This window comes from Citrus clementina, unplaced genomic scaffold (assembly GCF_000493195.1).
Source record: "Citrus clementina cultivar Clemenules unplaced genomic scaffold, Citrus_clementina_v1.0 scaffold_1, whole genome shotgun sequence".
Classification (NCBI taxonomy): Eukaryota; Viridiplantae; Streptophyta; class Magnoliopsida; order Sapindales; family Rutaceae; genus Citrus; species Citrus x clementina.
The window spans coordinates 23704852-23732842 of NW_006263303.1; the positions used below are offsets into that span (position 1 = coordinate 23704852).

The 27991-nt window shown below is 35.8% G+C and overlaps 4 protein-coding genes, 1 non-coding gene and 1 pseudogene across 7 annotated transcripts; 3 read left to right on the forward strand and 3 right to left on the reverse strand.

Moving 5' to 3' along the window:
* Positions 1-1391: 1391 nt before the first annotated feature.
* On the forward strand, positions 1392-3308 carry LOC18055200 (annotated as a pseudogene).
* Positions 3309-3546: 238 nt separating this feature from the next.
* Positions 3547-5519, reverse strand: LOC18055201 (pentatricopeptide repeat-containing protein At4g21065). Its single transcript, XM_006452576.2, has one exon. The coding sequence runs from the start codon at positions 5487-5489 to the stop codon at positions 3612-3614; it is 1878 nt and encodes a 625-aa protein (XP_006452639.1). The 5' UTR covers positions 5490-5519; the 3' UTR covers positions 3547-3611.
* A 6653-nt stretch (positions 5520-12172) lies between these two features.
* On the reverse strand, positions 12173-14542 carry LOC18055202 (ER membrane protein complex subunit 8/9 homolog). The gene is made up of 5 exons (XM_006452577.2): positions 14169-14542; positions 13584-13730; positions 13426-13485; positions 12534-12700; positions 12173-12426 (listed from the first exon to the last, which is right to left on the reverse strand). Exons 1-5 carry the CDS (start codon positions 14373-14375, stop codon positions 12396-12398), a joined length of 612 nt encoding a protein of 203 aa, XP_006452640.1. The 5' UTR covers positions 14376-14542; the 3' UTR covers positions 12173-12395.
* Positions 14543-18030: 3488 nt separating this feature from the next.
* LOC18055203 (heterogeneous nuclear ribonucleoprotein A3) lies at positions 18031-20946 on the reverse strand. Its single transcript, XM_024178016.1, has 6 exons — positions 20714-20946; positions 20490-20530; positions 20234-20397; positions 19734-19833; positions 19454-19623; positions 18031-19170 (listed from the first exon to the last, which is right to left on the reverse strand). Exons 1-6 carry the CDS (start codon positions 20767-20769, stop codon positions 18652-18654), a joined length of 1050 nt encoding a protein of 349 aa, XP_024033784.1. The 5' UTR covers positions 20770-20946; the 3' UTR covers positions 18031-18651.
* A 128-nt stretch (positions 20947-21074) lies between these two features.
* On the forward strand, positions 21075-21146 carry TRNAM-CAU. The gene has a single exon. It is a non-coding gene; the product is annotated as a tRNA-Met (tRNA).
* Positions 21147-22531: 1385 nt separating this feature from the next.
* LOC18055454 (GBF-interacting protein 1) lies at positions 22532-27985 on the forward strand. Of its 3 annotated transcripts, none has more exons than XM_006452581.2 (9): positions 22532-22848; positions 23341-23384; positions 23741-23795; positions 24213-24327; positions 24431-25041; positions 25222-25489; positions 25735-26026; positions 26573-27013; positions 27267-27985. In XM_006452581.2, exons 1-9 carry the CDS (start codon positions 22656-22658, stop codon positions 27558-27560), a joined length of 2313 nt encoding a protein of 770 aa, XP_006452644.1. In that variant the 5' UTR covers positions 22532-22655; the 3' UTR covers positions 27561-27985. The 3 variants fall into 3 exon arrangements, with proteins under 3 accessions (XP_006452644.1, XP_024033142.1, XP_006452645.1); XM_024177374.1 differs by having other exon boundaries at positions 25234-25489; positions 25732-26026; XM_006452582.2 differs by having other exon boundaries at positions 22533-22848; positions 25732-26026.
* Positions 27986-27991: the final 6 nt, after the last annotated feature.

Here is a 27991-nt window from a genome sequence, read left to right on the forward strand (position 1 = left end):
TTTGAGTTTCAAAAGAACGAAATTTAACAAAGAATATACAAAGCCAAAAGATGCAAAATATGTATCACTTCTCGCAAGATTTGAAATGTTATATTACACCCAAATACTACTTATGTAACTCAAAATTAAACCATTTCAAATTCACCACTAACATACCACACCAATTAAAAAAGATTTAAAAAAAAATTTGCGTAGGTACATGCATAATACTAAAATGTGATGGGAGAAGCAAAACTCAATTAATTATATAGAAATAAAATACAACCATATATGCAAAATAAACTTCTTTTCTGGCAAAAAATTGAAATTTTTAACCTGATTGTTGATGTCGAAAAACGACCTCAACAGCTAAATTTGTTTTATTTGGGGAGTAATAGCACGAATCTAAGCTCAAACGCCAGTCTGATTGCAACTTTTTGTACCTGCTAACCACAAAACACAGTTAGGATATGCCGGTGGGGTTCCAGCGTAGACCTTCTGATACTTAAGCCATAATTTGTGTATAAAGAAAGAAAAATGAGAGGGAAGAATTGAGAATAAGATAAAATCAAGGAATTATCCAATGGAGGTGTTGAAAATCTTGTAGGAAGTGATAAGGCTTTAAAATTGGTAACTTGTAGAATTTTTGGTTGATTTTGTTAACCCCCTCCTCTGATGCGCTCTTCAACTTAAATAGGCTCTTGGTCATGAGTGGTTACCTCCTTAACTTCAACCCACTTTCTTCAGCAGTTGTAAGTGGTTGTCAGTTGGAGGTGGTTTAAAAATTGTGGCATACAACTTCCCTAAAAATTAGGCCACATTATCTTGATTAGTAATTTTCCATGTCAAGTTAATTCTCAAGTTAGACAAATGAGTTTCGAGGTCGGATTATTTTACTTCCAGATCGGACTAGTGAATTTTCGGGTCGCCCACATAGGCTTAAAGTTGTATTTTTAAATTAAGTCGTTTATATAAACCTCAAGTTATGCTTGTAAACCAAGTCGTCAACATAGGCTCCAGGTTGTACTTATGAGGTCTGCTCAACGGTAATAAATTTTGAGTAGGTTAAGGTTGATTATATTTCTAGATGCTATCAGAAAAATCCAACCCCAGCACCAGTCCCCTAGTTTTCAATATCGGAAAATTCATTACCGATATTGGAAACAAATTACCAAAAATAGAAAAAAAAATTGTAGGAATCCAACACCAGTCCCCTAGTTTTCAATATTGAGAAGTCATTACCGATGTTGGAAATTAATTAACAAAAATACAGGAAAAAAATTGTAGGAACCCAACACCGATCTTGTCGCCTACTCCAAGATTACAAGCTCAAATATTTTACATGATGAAGTTAATTTTTATATCCAAGTGGTGAGTTGCTATCGAATGCTATCGAATATTGAAAACTACATATGTCAACTAGAAGGGCACTACACGAAGAAGAAAAGAGAAGAAGGGAAGACTAACCAGACTACAGTTCTTTCTCATTGTTTTCATATCAAGCTTTGCTTACTACATCCTGCCAGGATATCTTTTCCCTTCAATATCTGCTCTCTCCTTTGTTTGTTGGATATGGAAGGACTCAGTCACTGTACAAAAGCTTGGTTCTGGCCTTTGAGGCCTTAGTATGGCCTCCTTTGGCCTTGATTAGGCAACCGTTGCTGGCTGGCCACACTATTCTTTGTCGTTGCCAATATCTTAGTTTGGTTCTTTTTGCTCCTCTATATCCTTATTCCCATTGCTTAAGGTGCAATGTGTTCGAAGCCAAGAGATTCCCATTATTTTCTGCTCACACTTTCGACTATTCTGGCCGAACTTTATATTTCTGAAATCCTCAATGAATAGGAATTTAGTTTTGACCAAGTTGGCTATGCCTATGATAATTACAGCAAACTCTATCTCAGTGTCATACTTGCCTTCATATATGGCTTGGGCTTTGCAATTCTAATGCCCAGCATTTCACATGTTGCACTCTTCGAGGGAAAGTAAGCATCTTCAACAATATCTTAATTTCTCATGCTGTTGTGCTAATACATATACATCGATGATTTTTCTTCCCTCAATTTGTTTGAAAAATAAGCAGAACAATTTGGCATATGTGGAGAAAAACTAGTTCAGTCAAAGATCAGTTTGGTGATGTGCACACAAGAATTATGAACAAGAACTATGAAGCGGTGCCTCAATTATGTTTCCACACTATCTTGATCTGGACGTTTGGCCTTTCCCTCTACACCTGTGAACGGTTTGATAAACAGTTTCAGCTTCCATGGTGGGGACTTCTATTAGCTTGTGCCATGGCATTCTTTTTCACATTACCTGTTGAGGTAATTCAAGCAACAACAAACTTGGTATCAACCCAGATTATTTACGAAGTATATATGAAATAAAAAACACAACTCGTGGATTTCAGAAAAAAATTCATAATTACTCTAATTGGATTAATGCATGGATCACATGACATGTACGAAGATTTCTGAATAGAATGTATTAATCTGCAGCAAACAGGACTAAGCATAGAGCTGGTTATTGGGTATATTTATCCTGGTAGGCCCCTTGCTAATGTAGCTTTCAAGACCTATGGTTATATTAGCATGCACAAAGCCCTTGGTTTTATCGAAGACTTCAAATTAGGCCACTATATGAAAATTCAACCCAAATCCATGTTCATTGTTCAGGTAATTTTTTAGGTATAGAGTATATGCTATTTTCTGCTTTATAGACTGTATAACAATTTTATCTGTATCTGTGACTAATTTGTTAGTAATTGTCAATGTCTACCTTTAGTTAGCAGGACCCATAGATCTGTTGATCACATCTGCAACCCAAGTTTGCTGCCGGCTGGGAGTCCCTGGACATGTCCTGATTATGATGTTTTCTACAATGCTTCAATTACCTGGGGAGTTGTTGGACCACTCAGAATGTTCACAAACTACGGCAACTAACCAGGAATGAAATGGTTTTTCCTAATAGGATTTCTTGCCCCGATGGCTGCTTTCGAGCAAATTCCCTGAAAAAAAATGGATCAAGAATATTCATGTCTCTTCTCTTGGCTGGTCTAGGAGGTTTGCCATCTAAAGCTTTGTTTGAGTTAGCCAACCGTTGGAATTTTCTTCAACTACTATGTTTACAGAAGGTCTCAGTGCTGGTGGGCTAGGCATACGTATATTTTAGCAGCAGCATTGGATGCTGGGGTTGCCTTAATGGGTGTGATTCTTTACTTCACCCTTCAATGCCACAACATCTTTGCTCCACACTGGTGGGATCTGGCTGCTACTGATAATTGTCCATTGGCAAGATGTCCTACAGCACGAGGGATAAAGGTACACTGATGCCCAGGCGCCTGAGGTGCAGCAGAAATTCCATCAGCCAAACTATTACTATGTTTTCTGTGCAAGAAATTTGGAAGGAACCAAGGCTGCGTTTATCAATGGATGAAGAATGAATGGAGATAACAAAGCTGTAAAAGTTTCATTAGCACAGTAGTACAAGTTACTATTTATGATTAAGCTCTTAAAATATTTGATAATGAATGTTTATTAGTCAAAGTGGCATGAGGAGGCACAAACTATCAGAGTGAGTCAATGATTTTAATTTTAATAAAAATATTGGATTACAAAATAATGGGAATCCAGTTACCAATAATCCCCACAAGAACAAGAGCCAGCTTGGAAACAATGGAACCTATTCCTATCTCGCACAACTATCTCACGATTTACAATTTCTGAGATCAACTTAAATGCAGCATGACAGTCCTCACAAACTCGAAGATTCTTCATTATCCTGATGGGTGTTCCAGGAGGGGTGTTCATTAATCCAAAAGTTAGAGCCAATTTCTCACTATGGCGGTACAAAAATTTCTCTTTCTCTTTCTCTTCTATATCCAACAGAACAACTGATGTGTTAGGTATATATCCTTTTAGCTTCATGCCGTCTAGTAGCTTTTCCCACATTTGGAATATCTTCTCAGCTTGTAGATGAGTCTCATCGCCAGCCACAAACTCATGAACCACTCCATCAACTGTGATTGAGCTCCAACCCGGTGTCTTCTTCACACCTAGATTTCTCATCAACTTCCTAACTCTTGCCACATCCTCCCATCGTTCTGCCTCTGCATAAATGTTGGATAGAACCACATGGTATCCATTGTTTAGAGGATCCAATTGACCAAGTTGTCTACTAGCTTCCTCAGCCAAATCAATATTTTTGTGAACTCTGCATCCGCCGAGGAGAGCTCCCCAGACAACCCCATTTGGTTTTATAGGCATGTTTCTGATGAACTCATAAGCCTCTTGAAGGAACCCAGCACGGCTTAAAAGGTCAACCATACAACCATAGTGCTCAATCTGGGGAATGATTCCGTACTCTGTAGTCATGCTATAGAAAAATCTACGTCCCTCGTCAACCCATCCCATGTGGCCACAAGCATGCAACAGTCCAATGAAGGTAACTCCATTCGGCTTAATGCCTATTTCAATCATTTTATTAAAACTCGTTAGAGCTTCCTTAGCTTGTCCATGAATTGCAAGACCTTGAATCATAGCAGACCATGTAAAAACTGTCCGTTCCTCCATCTCAATGAACACTCTCCTAGCACCCTCCAAGCATCCACACTTCACATACATATCAATCAACGTGTTACAAACTCTGATATTTCTCCTAAACCCACTTTGGTTGGAGTACTCATGAACCCTTCTGCCCAAATCCAATGCACCCAAATCGGCACAGGCAGCAAGAACGGCCACAACAGTCACCTCATTTGGCCTCACGCCCACCTGTTCCATCTCCATAAACAATTCCACAGCCTCCTTCGGCTTCCCGCACTGAACATAACCTGAAATCATCCCTGTCCATGACCTAACACTCCTCTCTGGCATCTTTCTAAACAATTCACTTGCCTCCACAATATCTCCCCTCTTTATCAACTGGGTTATCATTATATTCCAAGTCACAACATCTCTTTGCGACATTTTCTCAAATAACAACCGAGCATCCCAAATTTCTCCACACTCGGCGTACAAATTCACAATCATGTTCTGCAGCACTAAGTTGAACGTAAACCCAAGTTTCACAACATATCCATGAATAATTTTACCATTATAAAGATCCAATTCATTCGTACACGCTTTCAGCACAAAAGAACAAGTAAAAGTATCAGGCAAAACATCAAATTGCCGCAACCGATAAAACAACAAGATAGCATTCACTGAGTTATCGCGTTCAACGAATGATTTCAAGCAATAATTCCATACAACAAGTTCAGGTTCATTGACGTGTGCAAAGATTTGTCGGGCGTATGTGAAGCTAGGAGTGAGAGCCGAGACCGAGCCAACTCGAGTTAAAGGGAGAGTTGAAAGAGGAGTGTTTTTTTTGATGAGGTGAGCGTGTGCTTGTTTGAGCTCAAATGGTGAGTTAAACTTGTGGAGAAGGTCAGTTTTCAGGTCATTTGAAGTGGGTGAGTGAGCGTTTGATACTGCTAATGGAGAGTGCAGTGAACAAAGTGAGGTAACCATTTCAACGGCTTTTCCAAATCGAAGAGTGCATGTTCGTTACAATCGTAATAATAAACCAGCAGCTAGATACTTCTCTTTATTATTATTATTATTTTTTGTCAGTTCTTTTTTGTTACATAAGAGTGTGCATTAATTATTAATTAGCCACAAAGGAGTTTGATTCATGTTATTATTATTAATATTGTTATTTATTTTTACTATTACTGTAAAATAGTTTTAAGAAAATTAATTTATAGTGTTAACTAAAAAAAAAAATCACGGATATCACTTTTTCGACAATTATTTCTAGATAAATAAACGGGTTACTATATATATATAGATAGAGGGAGAGAGAGAGAAATGTTTCAGTCCGAAATTTTAAAGTGTGGGAAACCTTTAAAACTGTATGGTTTTAAAGGCTTAAACTGTAAGTCTTTAAAGCCATGTGGTTTTAAAAATTTCCCGAACTTTTCTACACTTTAAAATTTATGACAAAAAAACTAGTATATATATATATATATATATATATATATATATATATATATATATATATATATAAACAGAGGGGATTTTTGTGAGATTTCGCCAAATTATTGGTGTGTTATTATCTTTTCCTATGATATTTACAATACAAAGTAAAGAAAGGTTTAGTAATAACTATCAATGTGATTCAACTCTTAGATGGTGTTTAGTTCATTAGTTGTAAGAAATTAGAGAAAATCAAAATAAAAGAGAGGAGCTATATAATTCTATAGAGAAAGCTGGAAAGGAAATTACTTAATTTTTATTTCAACAATTTCACCTTTTAGTGTTGTGTTTTCTATATTCATTATAAAGTAAAATTGAAAAAAAATTAAGCAATAATGTAATTTAATCTATTAAATAAATGAATAATCATAAATTAGAAATAAATTTATCAAAAGCCACAAGTATAAAGTATCATTTTGAATGAGCATCGTTTATTATTATTTCAGTAAACTACTTAGACATCCACATACCGAGCACATAGATTACATATCTTCCCTACAAGTGTAAATAATATGTGTCTATGCATAAAATGACGTGTTATTTATTATTTATATGGTAAATGTTGATGCCCAAATCTGATCTAGTCTGTTAGCGACTTAATATCAGACTTCTACACCAGCATTAGATTTATTTGGTAGAGAATCGATTGGTCAATCGTCAAGATGTCCTGCAACCACTAGCGATTAACCTGCGAATACCTGAAATCATAGAAGACGGTCAGAGGCGCCGGAAGTTTTTCCGGCGTGAACCCTCCGACGCTCAAGTCAGTTTCTGGGCCTTTGTCAAAAAACTTGTGCCACCACTCATATGGCTTAATAAACATTGCCTTAAAAACCAAAAGCTTTTTGAGTAATTTGCAGAAAAATGAAATAGAGTGTAAAAGAAAGGATTTTCCATGAGAGGAAGAGAGAAAAAGCCCCCCTGGAGAAGAGAGAAAAAATAAATAAATAATCCCCCCTAGTTAACTCCCCACTCCCTTCTTTCCCCCCTTGTTCTCTCCCACTTTCGGAAGTTAAGGATGAGATAAAATTAATGCCCCCACTCTCCCTTTTTTCCTCCTTTTTTCCGTTACCAAACACCAGTCCTCCAGTTTCTAATGTTGAGAGTTTTAACGAATCAAGACTGGAAACTATATAAATTTTAAAGTGACTTCGAGGTGGTTGCCATAAATCGGCTCGGGATTGCTAAAATTAACCTTCCCATTAACAAAAAAGTTTCAAGTTTTAAACTTTTACATGCCTTTAAATATACCATTTTCCTACTCACATAATCATGTAAAGCAGGTTTCATAAGTTCAAGTATTTATCTCACTTGAAGTAGGTTTTAAGACTTAGTCATTTATCTGCTTTAGAACATTTTTCGCTCATATAACTCTTGCTCGCGTAATCTTAGCCGGGCAAGAGAGACAAACTTTGACTTCGTCTCACTGCGAGGAGGTTTGGAGACTGTAAGCCTTTTACTTGTAGTACCTTTTTTTTTTTTTTTTTACTTTCTGCTCGCCTTCACATGGTCGAACAGATTCTGGCAAGCTTGACTTCTTGTCTCGCCATCGAGCAGGCTTTGAGACTTTGAAGCCTTTTGTGTGCCTTAAAAACTTTCTTGGGATTTTTTATCTCTGCTCGCCTTCACATGGTCGAGCAGATTTTGGCGAGCTTGGCTTCTTGTCTCGTCATCGAGGAGGCTTTGAGACTTTGGAGCCTTTACTTGCCTTAGAAACTCTTTTGAAATTCTCATTGTCTGCTTGCCTTCACATGGTCGAGCAGATTCTAGCGAGCTTGGCTTCCTGTTTCGCCATCGAAGAGGCTTGGAGACTTGTGGAGCCTTTGCGCGCCTTAGAAGATTTTTGGAACTTTTTTGGTCTCCTCGCCTTCGCTTGGTCGAGCAGATCCTGGCATGCTTGGCTTCATGTCTCGCCATAAAACATGCTTTGAGACTTTGGAGCTTTTGCGTGCCTTATAAGATTTTTTGGAACTTTTGTGGTCTGCTCGCCTTCGCTTGGTCGAGCAGATCCTGGCTTTCTTGGCTTCCTGTCTCACCATAAAACAGGCTTTGAGACTTTGGAGCTTTTGGTTGCCTTAGAAGATTTTTGGAACTTTTGTGGTCTGCTCGCCATCGCTTGGTCGAGCAGATCCTGGCATGCTTGGCTTCCTGTCTCGCCATAAAACATGCTTTGAGACTTTGGAGCTTTTGCATACCTTAGAAGATTTTTTGGAACTTTTGTGGTCTGCTAGCCTTCGCTTGGTCGAGCAGATCCTGGCATGCTTGGCTTCCTGTCTCGCCATAAAACAGATTTTGAGACTTTGGAGCCTTTGCGTGCCTTAGAAGATTTTTGAAACTTTTGTGGTCTGCTCGCCATCGCTTGGTCGAGTAGATCCTGGCATGCTTGGCTTCCTGTCTCGCCGTAAAACAGGCTTTGAGACTTTGGAGCCTTTGCGTGCCTTATTAGTAAACTTTGATTGGCTTCTCAACGCTAGCCTAGCTCTCCTTTCTTAAATCATTCTCATATTGAGTAACTTTCAAGAAATCAAGTTAACTAAGTTATACCGTCAGCTCTAATATGAACACAATCAATTTAATGAATATAAGGTATCCTCATCTCACATAGCAGGATTTAGAGAAATAATTAATTTTTCATAGAAAAAACTGGTTGTACATATAACTTCTGACATGTTTTGATTCCTGCAAACGTGTGCCTTCAATGTGCTCTTATTTGAGGTTTTTGCTTTAAATCCTTAAATATGGATAACCATCAAAAATTTAATTTCTGACCTGTAACGTATAACTTGTCCATAAAATAGCTCACATTTACAACTTGTGCTTTAGCTATTTATATATGTTTGGGCCTTTGATAGATAAACATCCTTGGTGTTTTTATTACCATCTATAATATTTGGTTAGAAATATTATTAAAGACCTTTGCTAAAGGTGCAGAGCACCATTTACTAACACTATAGATATTGAAAAATAAATCATATTATATAAAATATGTAATCAACAAATAAATGGTACTATAAAAGTTTAAGCAAAGTCATATCACTGTATCAAGGAAATACGATCTCATGCTAACCCAAGTTCCATCAATCCTTCGGTCAAGCATGTTGTGTGCTAATATATGACTATGCTATATATTCTATAATATGTAATCTTAACTATTTTCTATTAACGACTTAATGAGTCAAAACCCCATCCATCAGATTTTTGAAGTCAGGTAGTGGATTTAAAGGATAAATATAAAACTGAGGTTTTAGAACAAGTGCACCTGAGATTGTGCTCTGCATTATTTCATTGGTACTTCATCAAACAAATCCCGAGCTTAACTCTGCTTTGCTCCCTTCTTAGAATTATTCTTGCAATATTGTAACACGGGCACAAAACGAATAAAATATGAAGGAAACAAAAATCCAACTTCATCAATTCTTTGAAGCTTGAAGACATGCCTATCAATTCTCATCATCAATAAAATTTTGTTTTGTTTTAAAACCATTATTAAAGTTAGCCAAAACACCAATACTTGGCCTCATCCATATTATGCTAATTATACTTCTTCCAACACTCATTAACGATTATGAGAATTTGTGCAATGTGGATGACAGCTACCATCAAAAGACAACGTATATATGCATAATTTCTAATGTTCTCTTTGCGAAAATATAATAAAGCTATGGTTAAGATTAACTCATGCTCTCAATCAGTTTGATACTTATATTGAATAAACTGAAACAGAACCTGGGTTTAGATCTTGGCTCCTGGGCAGCATTCTCTTAAGCATATATGTAGTATATGTAGTGTAATCAGCAACAAACTCACTTTTGAACTCTCATATCCCTTGAGGCGATTTAACGAACAGCTCTTGATTTGAATTTTAACAATTCTGCCTCAACTTGTAATGAATCGAGTTTCATACCAGAATTGTCTAAATACTTTCCCTGCATATTCTTCATATGAAAACTAGCTGCATGATTGATTGATGGGGTGTAAAACCAGCAGGAAATATCTTGAAGAAACCAAAGATCCGTGGATTTTTTATGCTTACCACCAAATGAATTTAACTATATGTGTAATCTTTATTTTAAGAAATTGAACATTGATAATACCGCAAATCGATTGCTCTTTTGGAGAGACTTTATATCTTGAGTTCGATGAAAAGAGAACAATCAATCAAGAAATATAAATACATCAGCAAAATAATGATGGTAGCAGCATTACACATCTAATTAGCCATAACGAAGCTGAATAATTAGCCATAATAAATCTGAACTGTTAACATTATGTCAAGCATGTTGTTGGAAAATATTAAATTAATTCATTTGCAAGTATAATAGCATGTAATCTTGAATTATGATTGAAGCCCATTCTAACAAGCTAATTTTGTAAAGGAACATTATCAACGAATTCCAAGGGATAATATTAAATTTCAGCAAATATATCATGCACGATATTGAAACATGCATGTTATTAAAGAACTTCCAAGCTTCTCTCATTTGATAAATCAATCATCATAGCAATTGGAAATTGAATTTTAATGACAATATACTTAAAGCGATAAATAAGCCAAAACCTTTACAGGTAAGCATTCCATCCAGCCTTGATTGGCTTCCGTGTTTGAGCCAGCTTATCAATTTGTGCATGATAATATTCTGCCTTTGGCTTGGCCAGATGAAAAATTGGTAGAGACAAGAAGTTGGCTTTTTGTACCAAGTCCCCACAGACGGCACCAAATGTTGATGCCCAAATCTAATCTAGTCTATTAGCGACTTAATATCAGACTTCTACACCAGCATTAGATTTATTTGGTAGAGAATCGATTGGTCAATCGTCAAGATGTCCTGCAACCACTAGCGATTAACCTACGAATACCTGAAATCATAGAAGACGGTCAGAGGCGCCGGAAGTTTTTCCAACGTGAACCCTCCGACGCTCAAGTCAGTTTCTGGGCCTTTGTCAAAAAACTTGTGCCACCACTCATATGGCTTAATAAACATTGCCTTAAAAACCAAAAGCTTTTTGAGTAATTTGCAGAAAAATGAAATAGAGTGTAAAAGAAATGATTTTCCATGAGAGGAAGAGAGAAAAAGCCCCCCTGGAGAAGAGAGAAAAAATAAATAAATAATCCCTCTTAGATAACTCCTCATTCCGCTCTTTCCCCCCTTGTTGTCTCCCACTTTCGGAAGTTAAGGATGAGATAAAAGTAATGCCCCCACTCTCCCTTTTTTCCTCATTTTTCCGTTACCAAACAGTAAACAACATCAATTTCGTTTATTTAAAATAAAGACAGACTTATCATCCAATTCAATTCCAGAACTGACAATGCACCGGGGGATCGTCATCATTTTATAATCACACGAAATGTCATTCATGTCATTAACCGTTAGACGACTAGTCATCAGTTTTCTTTGCCCAGCAAGCAGGAAATAGAATTATGAAGTCCATATTGCATAATTTGCTGTATCAAGCAACTTCCAATAACCTTAGAAGTGATTATAGTCTATAAATAAAGTCTATATCATCCTTCTACCATGTATTTGTAATTTTTACTGAACAGATTCTTAACTTGAGTGTTTTGTAGATAATTGTCCACTTACTAATAAATTCAATGTTGATAGTTTCTAAACTCAAGTAACCGTTATTAGTGTGACAATCCAATTAAAGCACCTACATGACCCCTAAAATCTTTTTCATCTTCCTTTAAACTACAATAATTATTTAAAGTTATAAAGATTGAAAACTGAATTATTCTCTTTATATTGAAACTTCTTTTCTTTTTTCTTTTTGTGTGTGTATTGAAATGTCTTTTTCTTTTTTCTTTTTAAAAGATCACTTGATTTTAAGAGATTTCTTGCACTTAATTTTATTTTAAGTTAAGCTTTTGATCTTGATGGATATTTATGTCCATTTTATCATTTGAACTAATTATATTTTTATATCATCAAAATCAATCATATCAAAAATTAAGTTTTTCTTTTTTCAATTGTGAAATTTTAACCCCTATATTTTCTATTCCAAAGAATTTCTTTAATCTCATCACTCCAACCAAAAACCGTTTTTTGAGTTTTTCGAAAAATAAATAAATAAGACAGAAGCAAACCAGACAGACTATACCTTAAGAAATAGAATGAATTCCATTCTCAAGTTGAAACCATAATGGTAATTGGAGTGTTTGTGAGACAAAAACAGGCTGACTAACATTTCCGGGAACTTCATAATGTAATCCAAAGCAGATGTTGATGCAACAGAACAGTTTAAAAATACAAAAACTTCTTAGCAAAACAAGAAACTCGATTTGACAAATTTTCCTTTCATGTTCACCATGTCTCAGACCATAGGTAAATATATGTCATCATCAGTATTAACTACTATCAGTCTTGTGGAGGGCAAAAATACTGACGGCCATGGACAATCTCATTTGAAAAGGTCAGGGTTCAGCCAGTCCCTGAAAATAGCAGATTACATTTCTGTCAAACAAACTTAATACAGTGTGGTTTAGCCATTTTGATAGTGATTTGAAAAATTATATAGACATTGATGAGCAGTACATACTTGCTAATGTCATCAAGGTGATCATCAAAATCTACAACATCCTGCCACTTCTCTGAAGAAATATAATCCATTAAAACAACATTTGCCGCAGGCTCCTTAGTTAGCAATTGACAGCCACCATCAGATCCAACTAGCTTCCAGTTCTTGGATGCATCCCTTATGTAAAGCTAATACACGAAGAGAAATACAATAGGCTTAGCTGAAGGTAAATCAGAAAGAAGATTTGTACAGAAGAAATGGTACCAGAACCCAACAAGGTTCAGTACATTGAAGTTTGTTACACCAGCGTAACAACAAATGCCAGAAGTGCATGCAACAAATGGAACAGTAATAGCTATAATGATGCTCAACGTGGCCTTGAGAAAATTGTTGTACATAATAACCATGAACTTGGAAAAGAACTTTATCATCAACTTCCTGTCAAAAGACGTGTTGCTGTGTTGGAAAGGATGAAACAGGAGATCACAGCATAATTTCATTCATTGCATCATCTTAAACCTGGCTGGTTAAACTCCTCACATTCGCCACATTATCCAACATTAAGCATTCCAATATATTCATTCTCAAGCAATAAACATTCTCTAATGATTTGATTCACACATTAATCATAGTTTCCTTCTTCATTCTTCAAGAAACTTTCATTAGATTTACTCCTTAAATACAAGAATACTACCTTCCTAAGAAAAGGAACAGTAACACTGTACGTCACAACCAAAACCTTTTGATAATAAGAAAAAGATATTTTTAATACACAGTGATCATTTTGCATCAATCTGAAATATTCACATAACACAACATCTTACATAATTCACAACCAAAACCTTTTAATAGCCAAAAAGCTGACAGACACACCGTAATTAGACAATTCTATGCAAACAAAAACAGCACTAACCTGCATAACAGGACTCCGGTCTTTCCCCTTGGGTAAGGCTTCGAGCTTTTTGTTATCTAACTATAATGGTAAAACATAAAAGGTTAAAAATGATAAAAAAATTTGAGCAATAAACACAAGCAATGCACCTTCAAAATACCTAGATAACAATTACATACCAAGAGAACAGCACATTGAGGAAAGTACCGGCAAATGTGATTGCCAATATTCTTAGCAATGCTATCAAGCTCCAAGTCATCAAACCTCTCATTTGCATGAAAATACCCCACAATGCCAAGACCCTGAGCACTATAATGCTCTTCTATCTGTTCAAATCAAAGACATCAACATTCCTTAGACCTCCTTAACCTCAAAATTCAAAGCAAAACATATGAAATTGCAGACACAAAAAAAAAAAAAAAAATGCAGTTTTCATTTAACACTCTTGGAAAAAAAAAAACAGTTTAAACTTCCACCACAAAGCAATCATTCACCCATAGTTCAAACCAATTTCCAAACACAGTACAAAAGGTAGAGATAGTTTATTTAATTGTATTTTGTCTTTTGGAAAAAAAAAAAAAAAAAACATCTTTATTATAAAAACAGAACATTTCAGGAATACAAAACACAACCCACATACCAAATCCTCGTATACTTTAATTTCAACTCCTACACAAATCACAAAATAAAATACCAACAACCATCATTCATTTTAATTATATATAAACACGTATAAAGAGGGAGGGAGTATATTCGTAAATTACCATGATGAGGGAGATCTCGAGATTGGGGAGAAGGCCCAGGTGGGAATGAAAGAGAGGGACGGAGTCGGCGATCTCGACGACAGCATCGTTTTGAGGAGAGACTCGTCCCAGAAGGACTCCGTTGACCGCCGCCGTCTTGTGCTTTCGCGCGTGCAGCACTAGCTTTATGTATGCGTTTTGTGACAATTCGTATTTCAACTCGCCCATAATTTTCGTATTTTTCTGTGAGTGATCACTGGGTTGCTGAAAATTTATCGGAATCGCCGATCAAGCACACAAGTATCTGATAGTCACGATGTGTCTGTAGACTCTCTTGAAACTCTCCTTGCCGAATTACGCTTTGCTCCCCCCGTGTCTTGTGATTGTGAAATGTGAATATTCTCTACGACGTCGTTTCAATTTCATATCGTCTACTCTTGCCTCGTGCTTAAAGAATATCAAATTACCAGCAATAAAATTTTTTTATTTAAAAGAACGTAGCTGGGCCCGGGTCATTTGTTTTTAAAAGGATTCTGATAAGGAACAAACTAAAAAATTAGAAAATAATTTTATCCTTTACTTTATCTTAAAACTCCTATCGAGTAATTAAAACTTACTCAACAAATCATCGCCGATAAATAATTATTGGTCACATGTGGCAAATCGGACTGCTTCCTATACCAACACTGTATATCCAAATCTTTTCAGCGTAAATCAATTATAATAAAATATTATTATTGGTATAAAATTTTTATTACATATTAACATAATTTATATTGCTGGCCATTTGGACTTGTAACTCAATGGTTCTGATGACCTTAACCTATGTTAAGGATATGAGTCGGCTCCAGGACTCATCAGGTACGCGTCGTGCTCTAACAAAGGTATGGTCTTTTATACGGCATCTAGAGTTGCTATTAAACTTCATATAGTACATATATTGTAAAAAATAAAATAAAAAAGTATAATTTATATTGCTAAATCACTGTTTGGGGGCAAAAATATCACCATACCACGTATCATAAGGAGAAACTCTTTCTCGATTGAAATAAATTTAGACTTGAATAGAAATTCAAGCTTAATAGTTTGCAATCTGCTTGATTTTGTTTAGGGATGGCAAAATCCTCCACGGGTTTGGGGCCCCATGGAGCCCCACCCCAAATGGGGAAAATTTTGAATAATTTTTGGGGAATGGGGTGGGGAGTGGGGGGGAAATAATCCCCAAATTCTTAATGGGGTGAGGTTTGGTTTTGTACTCCCCACCCCACCCCCACCCCAATCCCCATTAAATATAAATATGTTTTTAATTCTTATTTAATAATTTTTATTTTATCAATTATAATGTCAATTAATAAATTTTTTTAATTTTTATGCAATATAAATAATATATGAATGAAAGAAAATCCTATAATATTTTTCAACTCTGAAACATTGTTATATTTTCTTTTCTCTTTTAAGGTGCTACGCTCTTTAAATATTTTTCACTTTTAATATCATTTGAAGATATTGTTTCAAACTTTTAGATATTTTTTTAAAAGAATTTAAATAGTTTATAATATGATGATGATTTTATTTTAAGTCTTTATTTTTAACTTACTAAAATAATGTATTTATACATATTATAAAATAGATAAATGGGGAATGGGGAAATCATTCCCCACATGGGGATTCTCCATCCCTACCCCACTAAATCTATTGGGGAATGGGGTGAGGAATGGAGGCAAAAATTTCTAACGGGGTGGAGAATGGGGTAGGCCTCCCCACCCCCACCCCACCCCATTGCCATCCCTAATTTTGTTGTATGTCCTAGAGAATAAGGTAGGAGAACGTATTCAATTGTTAATATGCCCTAAATAAACTCTTGCTACAACTTAGGATATAATTGTTGTTTTGTTGACTAACAAATTTAAACTTAAACAAGGGTAAAAACCCATTTCGTCCATGTATTTTAAGATTATTATCCATTTAATCCCTATATTTTTTAAAATGCCTCGAAACATCCATGCCGTTAAAGTATTGATACCCCTACCGTTACTTTTTATTTCTTTTGTCTTACTTTTATAATATTGCCCTTTTATAATAATTTTTTTGTTTGGTCATTAAGAAAAAAAATAATTAAATTATCAATTTAACCTTAAAAAAAATTAGATTAATTTTTAATTGTCAAAAATTAAATTGTCAAAAATTGTATGCAAACTACCGTGTGCAAATGGTGCTTGCAAAAAAATTAATATATATATTTTTTTAATTTTTTAGGGTTAAATTGGTAATTTAATTATTTTTTTATTAATGTCTAAACAAAAAAATGATTATAAAAGGACAATATTGTAAAAGTAAGACAAAAGAAATTAAAAGTAACGGTAGGGGTGTCAATACTTTGACGACAGAGATGTTTCGAGACATTTTAAAAAATATAGGGACTAAATGAACTTTTACCCCTTAAACAATAATAACACCTGCTGTGAATATTAATGTGAGGACAGAATACCCATTAACTTAATATTAATTTTCTAGAATTGTTGTAGCCTAACAATTGTTATTAGAACAAATCTAAGAAAAAGAAATATTTGTGAAAAGTAAATATAGAAATGTGTTTAGAAATTGATATCCAAAATTAGAAAATGATCTTTAACTTTTTTTTTTTTTTAACTAAATATGCTGGATGCTTGAATAAATGGCGAAACTTACTATTTATAGGCTTCATTTCTACACTTTCATTAATTTTAATAGGTGCTTTGCATTAAATATCAATGCACGCTTAACATTATTTCAAACTTTGCTTTTGCATTGAATATCAATGCAACCTTATCATTATTAATTCTAATGCATGCTTTTACATTAAACATCAATGCATGCTATGCATTAAATATTAATGCATTATTTAAGAATATCTTTAAATTTGGCATCGATCTTTCCCATTTCAAGAAGCCAAAATCGATGATAATAAATAATTATTATCCTGCTTTTTGTCAATCGAGTAGTACGTTTAATTTTTGTGAAAAGACAGCTTATAAAATCGTGCTCCCACGAACAATTTTGCAACATACAACTTTTGGACAAGAAGAAAACCATACATCCGTCAAACCAAGTTTCTCCACGATGTTTACATATTGTAATCGGAAAAGTTGCTTCGGAGAACGAATCAGCGTCTCATACGGTTATAATAAACTGTTGTTAATAGTTAATCGGCATTTTCATTTTATTTCTCATCTTTTTTTCCCCTCCCTTTCCAGAGGAATTGTTAATCAGCATTAGCGCTGGTAAAACGTAAAAGAACAACCGAATGTCGATGAAAGAACTTGATTCAAAAAAACTTGTATAGCATCAGCAACCGACATATAGCAATATTTGAAGGGTCCTAAATTGTTCACATAAACATGCTAAATTATTATTATTATTATTATTATTATTAAAAAAACAACAATTTTCAGGAAAGAAAAGTAACCAAACAAGAATTTTTATTAAAACTATACAATGAACAATTCATCCAGCGAGAATAATCAAAATATATAAATTTCAACAAGCCCCTGTATGTTTGTTACACTCAGCAGCGAATGCCAATGCATGATAACAAGTACATCAAAATATGATCCTCAAAGACTCAAAAGACTGATTTGTAAGACGCTTAATAAAACCCCTTTTTTTGGGGCAATCCATAACTACCAATGTCAATTCAATGTAAAAGTAAGCATTGTGTCAATGGCGCAACTGCAATGTCTTGTTTCTATTCAAGTCTAAACACATTTAGACAAATTTGGCTTGTCCGTCATCGAAATCAGAAAAACAGACACATACCCAAAAAAAAGTGTTAGGAAGGAAAAAGCTACAAGTTATTTAATTTAGTTAAGGAGATTGCAACAGAAGCCTACTGTACACATCTTCAGAACCCCAAAGAAAAATAAACACTAATGTTTTTCCAAAGAAAATTAAAAAAGAACAAATAAATCATAAATCTGCAAAGCCTAGAAGATGGCCTTTCTATAAATCTTAAAAATCTTCTCAGGACTAAATTAAGAAATAACAACAAAAATACTACCTGCCCACACCAATGCAAGTCTAGGATATTAGCTAAACAGCAACGACGTTTCAGCACCCAAGTCGAAAGTCTAGGCCAATGTCAAATACTTCTCTATCTGAATCAAACTTAAGCGACTAATTGCTACAAGGAAATATAACAAGCTAAAAGAAATTGATTCACAAATCTATCTAGATCATCAAACTAAAAGAAACAATAACAACTCCAAAGAAGAGATTTCTACAGTCTACATAACACAACAAGCTAAACTGGAAAATAAAACTAGAGCCACATAATAGAATACCAAGCACTAGTTGAAAGCAATCTATTTTTGTCTATGCCATACAATATAAGAAGCAGTCTAGTAATGTGATATGTCTTCTGATCTTCAAAAGCTGCCTCAATTGCCGCTATTATGTAAAACTTCTAGTACTTGTGAGGAAGTGCCTAACAGAGCACAATAAGAATCTAGGAACCTTGGTGAAAATTCTAAGATCTTGCATAAGGATGGTACCGACTACTGCCACTATAGCCTCCCCTTCCATACAGTCCACCTCCTGCACCATAACTAGTACCTGGACCAGAGTCATAGCCACCACCATATCCTGAACCTCCGTAACTACCATAACCTTCACCGCCTCTACCATATCCACCTAGACCACTTCCACCGTAACTACTGCCAAAGCCACCACCATAGGGTCCAAAGCGGCCGGAATAACCAAGGGAAGGTTCACCTCGGTAGCCTCCTAAGCTACTGCCACCAAAACCCCCATAGCCACCACCGTATTCTCCACCACTACTACCATAACCATACCCACCACCAAGCCTACCACCAAGACCTGCAGGTGTCCTATAAGGACCAGGACCAAACCCACCATCAAAGCCCCCATAAGAACTTCCAAACCCACCAAAGCCGTCATTGAAAGAACGGCCCCTAGAATTGCTAGCATATGATGGAGGAGGTGGAGGGTTCGAGGATTTCTTTGGTTCAGCTTTCTTGATCTCCACCTACAACAAAGCAACTTAGTTAACCTAGGTTTTGCTGCAAGCAAACTATTATGGTAGCCCTTTCCTGAGATTACCTATACCTGTAACAACCTCCACCTATAATTATTAGAAATATTTTTAAAAACACTAAAATGCTATTTTGCACATAAACTGTATCGATTGAGTAAACAATCCTGGGCTGATATATCCGCAAGGCAAAGAGAAAAAGCAACAAAACATTATAAACAATGAACAAATATCCTTTTAGAAGTTGATTTACTGGAGACCATCCTATTAAGCTCACCTGGGTACCAGCCATATCAATCATATTTCCCTTCGATAACATTTCATCCACAACTTCTTCACTATCAAAAATTACAAAACCAAAACCTCTAGAACGGTTAGTTTCATGATCACGTATGATTTGGTGTTCCAGAACTTTCCCATATTTGGAGAAGAAATTCTTGAGTTCATCTGTATGATAAAACATGTCACTGAAAAGGTACAAGCTCACATTCCATGACATTATGCACTTATTTATATGCTAAAAATCAGGAAAACAACTCCTTGACTTGAAGACATACCTTCAGATACTGATGATGGTATCCCACCAACAAATATCTTCTTTGTCTTGAAGTCCTTTGATTGACCTGAGCCTTTTGGGATAGTTCTTTTAATCTCAACCTGGTCATTTAACAGAGAGCGGGGGGGGGGGGGGGGGGGGAAGCAGCCGAATAAGCAATAGTGAGCTCCTACATAATGTAGCTAATAATAGACGAGTTTAAACCATCCAATGCCGCTTGCACGAAAGTAAAAAGAAATATTTACAACTCCAACCAGATTATTCTATAAGTGGTGAAACCTAATATCATTATCTCATGCATAACAAATGGAGGAACTTGAAATCCATATACAATATACTTTCCATGAACGAAAAACCAAAAAAAAAAAAGGCTAAACAATATTTAAAAACAACTAAGCTACATCATCCCTAAGTTCAGCCAGCTGGAAAATTTTCAACAGACCACAAACAAGGTTGGTAACTAATCACAGACAAAATATTAAATTTAAGAAAAATAAATACCTGTTTTCCATTAATTATGTGGGTATCTTCAATAACCTTGTCTACAACAGAAGGATCGGCATAAGTTATAAAGCCAAAACCCCTAGGCTGCCCCGTGTACCGATCTTTCATTATAACCGAATCCGTTATGTCACCATATTTTCCAAAATGCTTATTAAACGTAGCTATATTCAAACACAACAACAAAATTAATCAAAACTCGGAATACATATGCAAAAAATTATTAAAAATAAAGCAAAAGAAAAAAAAAACCCACCATAGGTCGTGTCTTTAGGCAATCCACCTATGAAAATCTTCCTGCAAATTCCAAAACACATTGTTTATATGAGGAAAAAAATTGAGAAAATCACAAGATTTCAACCAATTTCACTGAGAAATAAAACAAAAAATCTAAAATTTCACATGATTTAACGAAATCAAACAAAAAGCTAACTGAATCGACTGAAGGGGAAAAGAAAAAGAAAAGAGAGAGAGACGAACCCGGGGCTTGCGCCGTCGCCGGTGTGAGGATTATCAGATTTCGATTTGGATCCCATAGCTTGGTCGTGTTAACAGAGTTTTCTAGAGAAAGGAGGAGATTAAAGGAGAGAAAATGTTTGGGGGAAAATATGATGAGGTTAAATTCAGGGTTAGGGTTTTGACGACAACGCGAGTGGAGAATATAAAAAGCAGGTGCCTGCAAATTCGTTTTTACGATTTTGCCACCACTACTATTTTATCATTAGAGTCGAACTAGTGCCCACCAACTTGCTTTTCATAAGATGCCACCTGTTGATGATCTGTCATCTGCGTACGTAGTTGTATTCGTAAAATAAATTTGTTTGGGCACACTTCACAACAAATCAGAGTGGCGCAGCGGAAGCGTGGTGGGCCCATAACCCACAGGTCCCAGGATCGAAACCTGGCTCTGATAAAGAGTGGCTTCCGATGTTTTTGGTATATTTTATTTTTTGGGCTGTTTGGACATTGGGCTTCTATTAGTTTTTGGGCTGTTAGGATTCTGGGCTTACTGTGTCTTGGCCGTACCCATAATTTCAATAATGCCCAACTAATCTTCCTAATTTGGAAAAAAAAAAATAAAATGAAAAGTTTTTAAAATACATGAAAACTTGGAGCACAATTAACTTCAAAAAGTCTCTGAAATAAATAATTTTTTATTGAAAAATAAAAAGCCGAACCCGTCAATTACTCGTTCAAAAAGTTTTTAGAAAAAGCATATAAAGTCCTGCGGCAATTTCATATCATAGAGGTCTGTTTTTCAACTCAAATGCATAAAGCAAACAAAATTTTTGTAAAAGATTGCGTCGCTTTCTAGTCATCCTATTGTGATTTTGTGACAATTCATTGTGGCCTCTCTTCCTCTCACTCTGATGTGAATGTCTATTCATGCATAAACCAAACACACACAAATACTTTACTCCTCTCCTTGTCGCTCTTTTCACTAACAAAAAACTGATAAATAAAACAAACCAACCTATATCAATATTTCTTCCAATTTTTTTACAAATTAACGCGGCACGAGGAGATTAGCTATAGTATAAAATTATTATGAATTTATATAATTAAAAAATATAATTATTATTACTTTTCAGTTAATCTCTTTATACTATATTAATTTATATACATTAATTTATACAAAATTATTTACTAAAAGTTACCACGCTGTTATCGTTATTATTGTTCTTTTAATGCACAGTGTGACCCCAAAAGTACCTCAAAGTCGTCAATCATAACCCCTTTTTTTTTTTATTCCTCCATATAATTGGCCCTAACAACATTTATCACCGAACCCAATTATTATTTAGTCCCAGACCAATGCCATGTACACCTACATTGACATTCCATATCTTGTCCATATCACTTGTACGTACTCTCTCTCCATCATTGGTGTTTAATTTCCACCTACAAACCCTCTCATCTTTATTTACACAGAATTTGATATTCTCATATTATTACCATATAGAATTTGATATTATCATATTATTACCGCATTATATGCTACATTACTTTTTATAAATAGTACATACAGACCGTTTTTATTTTTGGGCTCATCACTTGTATTGCTTAACTATGTTACACATAAAAACTTTTACATAGATTATAGATTTAATACTACCACATAATTTATCACAGCTTGTTTAGTTGTTTAATATATATATATATATAGACACACACCCACACTCTTCTCTTTTAAAATATTTGATAATTTTTATATTTAACCAATATTTTTTTTTAACAATTTATCTAATTCTTTTAATCACACACAATCTAAAATTTCCCAAAACATAAACTACATAAATAATAATTCAATCGTCCAATGCCTCTCTATAAACATCACATATACACGAATTGAGACACACACGCATAACTGCCCCCGGCCCCCCTCTCTCTCCCCTTCTTTCTCTTGACAAACAAACATAACATGAGCAACAAGAACAGGAGTAGGGGCGGCGACGACGGTGGGTTTAGGGTTACGATCCCAGCCCACGTACGCCCCTTAATTCAGAGCATAAGGGAGACAACGGGCAAGCAGCACGGTGATGAAGAGATCTATTCTGTTCTTCAGGATTGCTCAATGGATCCCAATGAGACCGCCCAAAAGCTCCTCTATTTAGGTATATAAATACATCCATACGAGACTTTTACGTCAGGGTTTTGTGTGAATGTATTTCCTTTTTTGTGTTTTTCTTATAAAGTTTTGTTTTTTATTTTGTTTCTTGCATCTGGTTACTGTGCAAAAAGGTTCATTATTTAGCTGTTTTTCTATATGCATTGGGGTTTTATGCGAAGATTAATGAGTTTCATATGTGGGTTTTGTGTGTTTATGCAGTGAATTGAGGCCTTTTTGCAATTGTGAATTGTAGAAAAAGTTGGTGTATTTTAGTGTTATGTATGCATATGTGTACTCGACTGTGTATTATTGGAGTTTCAGTTTACATGAATGCATTGTGTATTTAGGTTGAATGCATTGTGCATTTAGGGTTTCTCTGTTTTGTAAATTAGAATGTTTAGCAATTTGTATATTGATTTTACTCATTGTTTTACAACAGATTGTATAGTTCTCTTTTAATAGTTGGATATGATCAGTTTATTGTTGTCCTCGGCAGATACATTTCATGAGGTGAAGAAGAAACGGGATCGGAAGAAGGAGGTAGAATTCTTATTCCATTTGATGGGTGAAAAGAAAAATTTAGGATTGATAGTAACATTATTTGGACAAAACTCTTACTATCTTTTGTCGAAAGATTATATTTAATTTACTGCCTATTGAAACTAATTGATCATTTCTGTTCCCATCAGCTTTAATGTTCCCATTGATTCTAAGCATGGATGGTATTTGCTGTCATTTGAATTTGATATGTTTAACCTATTTGGTTATTTAATGAATTTGAAATGAGCAGGCCAATTCCAGTTATACCCTGCTATCTAGATCATCTTGTTGCATGTGTTCTTCTGTGGTGCAGCGTCTATATAATATTCTTCTTTTTCGTGCACTTATTATTCCAGGGACAAGGAGCTAGAGGTGGTCGGGGAATCTATTATTCCAATCATTCATCTTCTGGTAGATTTCTACTTCTTATTTCAAAGGTTTTGAAATGTGTTGTATTTGTTTTTTACCATACGTTCTTTAGTTAGTTGACCCTTTTCACATGCCTAAATTTAGTATTCTAGTTGTTGTATATGCTTTGTTTCCTTGAAGGACAAGAATGCCAGTGCCTCATCTTGATGCTTTGTCGTCCATGTTAGTTGATATGATTCATGTTGGATTTCATGGACATCATGATTTCTGAGAGCATTATTTTTCCAATTCGTGTTTGGTGTTGGTATTACTCATTTGCGTCTCTAGCAACCTTAACCCAGTCCACCCTTATTCAGTGTTTTGTTAGATTTGTAATCTCTTTTTAGAACTGTAAAATGCTGTTTCTGGTATAATTGTCTCCAGAAAATTAATAAACTTCTTTACAAATGCTCTTCTCAGTTGCTGGTGGCGGAAGGAATGCTGCTTCTCGGAGGGAAAATGGAGTTAATCACCTCACAGAGAGAGGTGCAATTCCACGGAAAACAAAAATTAATGCAGTGCCTCATGGGACAAAGTAATTATAAAACCAAATTTCAGTATAAATGCTATTTTCTACAACCCCTCTTGAAAAATGTGTTTAACTTATAAAATTTGTATTTGTTTCAACTGATTTACAGAGCTTTAATTGCCATGCCCAATGGCTCTTCAAGTCTATCCAACGGAAGCCTTAATAATGGGCACGACCCTCAATTAATTGTGGATGGTATGGTTCCTGAACCTCAAAATAGTACAGCTGTTGATGCAAAAAAGTTCGGGACTAAACCACTGCCGCCCACTCCTACCTTTGCCTCAATCATTGGAGTTGCGCCGGAAAAGTCCATGTCGAGTTCTAGTCACCTTCCTACTTCTACCAGTTCATCATCTGTATCTGGGGTCTATTCCTCGGCTTCAGATCCTGTTCTGGCATCACCTGTGTCCTGGAATGCTGGTGCTGTGGGCACGATAGTACGTGAAGTAGGGAGCAATCGGAAAGCTGCTGAACCAAACCATATTCAAGGAAACAAAGATGATTCTTATGATGTGGACAAGGAGTCATCCAAGAGTGAAAAGAAAGCCTCAAACACTCCAAAATCTATCCAAAAAAAGATTGATAGCAATTCAGAGGAAGTGGAAAAGAATCAGCTGTCCCAAGAGTCTTTATCCTTATCAACCTTAGACGGTACTTTGTCAGTCCATTCTTCTGTCAATGATAGCCTGCCAGCACAAGAATCCATTGCACTTCCTAAAGGTATAGTCCTCAATTTCTCTCAAAAATGAATCTGACTGCAGAAGAAAAGGAATTATTTCGATTTCCTTTTCTTTCTAGTATAGTATTTTATCATTTACAGATTCATGCTATGGAATGTTACTGTTGTTTGTTTGTTGCTTCAAAAGTTCATTCTTTCATATTGCTTATGCACTAAAACAGTGGTAACTTCAGCTGATGCGAGTGTTGCAATTAAAGCCAATCCTCAGTTGCTTCCTGAGTCAACTGTTTCTGATAATCAGCATGTTACTTTTCCTAATCACTTCAAATTCTCTGAAGCTGTAAAAAATGGGCTGACTTTTGGAAGCATTGATGCTTCTTTTGGATTAGCAACAAAGTATGTCAATGGCACCAGTGGTGAGATAAACTCTGTGGCTGCCATTGAATATTCTTGTGGGAGTGATGAAACCGCTGAGGAGTCTTCTACGAGGTTGGTGAATGCTGTACTATTTTTGGATGCTTTATATTAGTTTCTCATACTCTACTCGACTACTGCTAAATGATTTAACTGTATTCTGTCATCTAAAACTGGTTTCCAGAAATTGGTTCACATCGATTCAAATTTATCTTCTGCTTATTCCAGTAACTATATGCAGATCATAGGATGAATATTGATTGATCCCAATAAAGCCTTATCCACTGCATGTTTGATTGCTTGGGACCTTTTTGCAGCAGTCAAAGTGTTCCCTCAACTACTCAAGGGGAAACTCTTGATCATCCACAGACTCCCCCACTTGTTGATAAAGTCCCTTCAACAGTTGGCGATGTGCAAATAGACACAGAATTGAAGCATGACGAGTCAAAGCAGGAAATGCCTTTGCTTCCAGAAGGCCAACAAAAATCCACTGTTCTAAGTGTTGCAAACTATAGTTATGGTTTCGTGTTACCCTCGCCCGGGAGCCAACTTGTACAAATGGAAGGACTTGAGGCTCATGCACGTGATGCTTCTCTTGTTTCAAACTTTGCTGTAAGGCCCTGTCCCACTTCTGTCTTTGGTGTTCTTCTACTGTGTTTCTCTAAGTCTATTGTTTCTTAATCATCATGATTTTGTACTTTCTTTTTTTTCTTTTTGGTGTCAACTGATGTAGATCGTATGTATGCAACATGGCATTTTTCTGTTAGAGACTTTTTTGTTTGATTTTTTGGGGACCCAATTTGCGTGGAATCAAGAATTGGAGAAGTCTCAAAATATCCGATATAGCCTTCAGGATGCAGGATCTTAACTGAATGTTGACTTGGTTTGTTTAGGACCTTAAGAAATGCTACATTTTCTTTAAGAATAAATTACTGCATAAAGTTCACAAGTTTACATTGCATGGAACAAGATATCTCAAGGATGGAATTGATAGATATTTACTTTTGGTTGATAATAACATAGTTTTGATAGTTAAATTCTGTCGCTATTAGTGCCTTTTTACTCTGCACGGGATAAGGCAGGTAATTCTGTTGGTTGCCCTTTCCCTACTTTCTGAAGCTGTTACCTCTTCTGATACTTTCTTTGTTGAATGTATAGAATGGGAATTCCCTGGCACCTATCTCAAGCCCAGCTCCATCTGTGCAGAGCTCTGTTGTTGCTCCTCCTCCGCCAGTTCAGATTTTCAGGCATCCTTTTCCAAGCTTCCTCCCTTATGGCCAGTACCTATCACCTTATTTTATGCCTCATCAGTTTTTGAGCCCCAATGGACTTCCTCAGCAGCCTTCAACTGGTAACTTGTATTTGCCGTCAGCAGCAGCTGCTGCTGGGGTCAAGTTTCCTCTTTCACAATTCAAGGCAGGAACTAATGCTGGAAACCCACCTCATATCGGTATTGCATCTGGCTATGGTTCTTATGGTTCTTCTCCTGTTGGTGGTTTCAATCCTATTACTTCTGGGACCTCTGGGAAATCTACTAGTAACGAGGATCTTGCAGCATCTCAATTGAAAGATAATCATATCTACACAACAAGACCACTGGTTTGTTTTTGTTCCTTTTGCTGCTTCTCTTTTGTACATTCTTTTTACTTGCTTTTCATCAAGATATATTGTGTTATATTGGCATATGTTTTAAGCTTGGAACCAAGGTGATTTTAAATTGTGATGGAGGGGAGGGCTGCTAACTTCAATACATATGCTAGCCAGCAAGTGAAATGCAATAGTGCAAGAATACTAGACTAGTTTGTAGCTGTTGTAACTTTGGTGGAATGTAATACAATAGTTGTCATTGCAGAGTGATGGCTCAGTCTACATAACTGCACCAGGACAAGATTTATCCAACATGCAGCTCAATCCTCTGTATAACCTCACCCTTCAAGGACAGCACATTGCATTTGCACCGCAGACCAGCCATGGTGCCTTCCCTGGAGTTTACCAATCAGCTCAGACACTAGCTGCACCTTCAAATGTTAATCCATTATTGCAGCAGACTCAAGCTATGACGGCAGCTGTTGATACTATGGGACCTCCATCTGGTGCTTATCAGCAGCCTCAGCTTGCACAGATGAATTGGAATCCCAGTTACTAATCTTAGCATAACTTCTCAAGGACTCTGAGGGACTGAAGTTCTGGCGTGATGTTAGTGTAAATATAATATGGGTCGTAGGTTTTTATGGCCAGTCTTTGAGTGGGGATACATGTTCCTGATGTTTGAAGTCATGAACGTGAGAGGTGCAAGTTTTCAGTTGTTTGGCATCTTATGAATTACTTTTTTGGTCAATTTCTCTTAGGTAGCAAACTCTCTCTTTTGCTTTCAGGTTAAGCTTATTTAGTTCCATAAGATCTTATAGGAATTTAAGTCGAAGGGATTGGTCTGCCAATCTCTTCTTTATAATCTGTATATTAAATTTTGTTAGGGGGAATGATGAAGTATATCGCTGTAATTGATATATGAGAACCGGCATCTATATTTGATGTTGAATTGATGAATGAAGGGATCCCTCTTTGTGGTCATCATTA

Coding starts and splice junctions, on each gene's coding strand:
- LOC18055201 (XM_006452576.2), bottom strand. CDS start 5,489: ATGGTTACCTCACTTTGTTCACTGCACTCTCCATTAGCAGTATCAAAC.
- LOC18055202 (XM_006452577.2), bottom strand. CDS start 14,375: ATGGGCGAGTTGAAATACGAATTGTCACAAAACGCATACATAAAGCTA. Junction 13,486..13,583: donor CTCAATGTGCTGTTCTCTTG/GTATGTAATTGT, acceptor TTACCATTATAG/TTAGATAACAAAAAGCTCGA. Junction 12,701..13,425: donor ACCGGAGTCCTGTTATGCAG/GTTAGTGCTGTT, acceptor TTCGTGTATTAG/CTTTACATAAGGGATGCATC.
- LOC18055203 (XM_024178016.1), bottom strand. CDS start 20,769: ATGGGATCCAAATCGAAATCTGATAATCCTCACACCGGCGACGGCGCA. Junction 20,398..20,489: donor GCCTAAAGACACGACCTATG/GTGGGTTTTTTT, acceptor GTTTGAATATAG/CTACGTTTAATAAGCATTTT. Junction 19,834..20,233: donor ACATAATTAATGGAAAACAG/GTATTTATTTTT, acceptor TTAAATGACCAG/GTTGAGATTAAAAGAACTAT.
- LOC18055454 (XM_006452582.2), top strand. CDS start 22,656: ATGAGCAACAAGAACAGGAGTAGGGGCGGCGACGACGGTGGGTTTAGG. Junction 23,385..23,740: donor AACGGGATCGGAAGAAGGAG/GTAGAATTCTTA, acceptor TTATTATTCCAG/GGACAAGGAGCTAGAGGTGG. Junction 25,042..25,221: donor ATCCATTGCACTTCCTAAAG/GTATAGTCCTCA, acceptor GCACTAAAACAG/TGGTAACTTCAGCTGATGCG.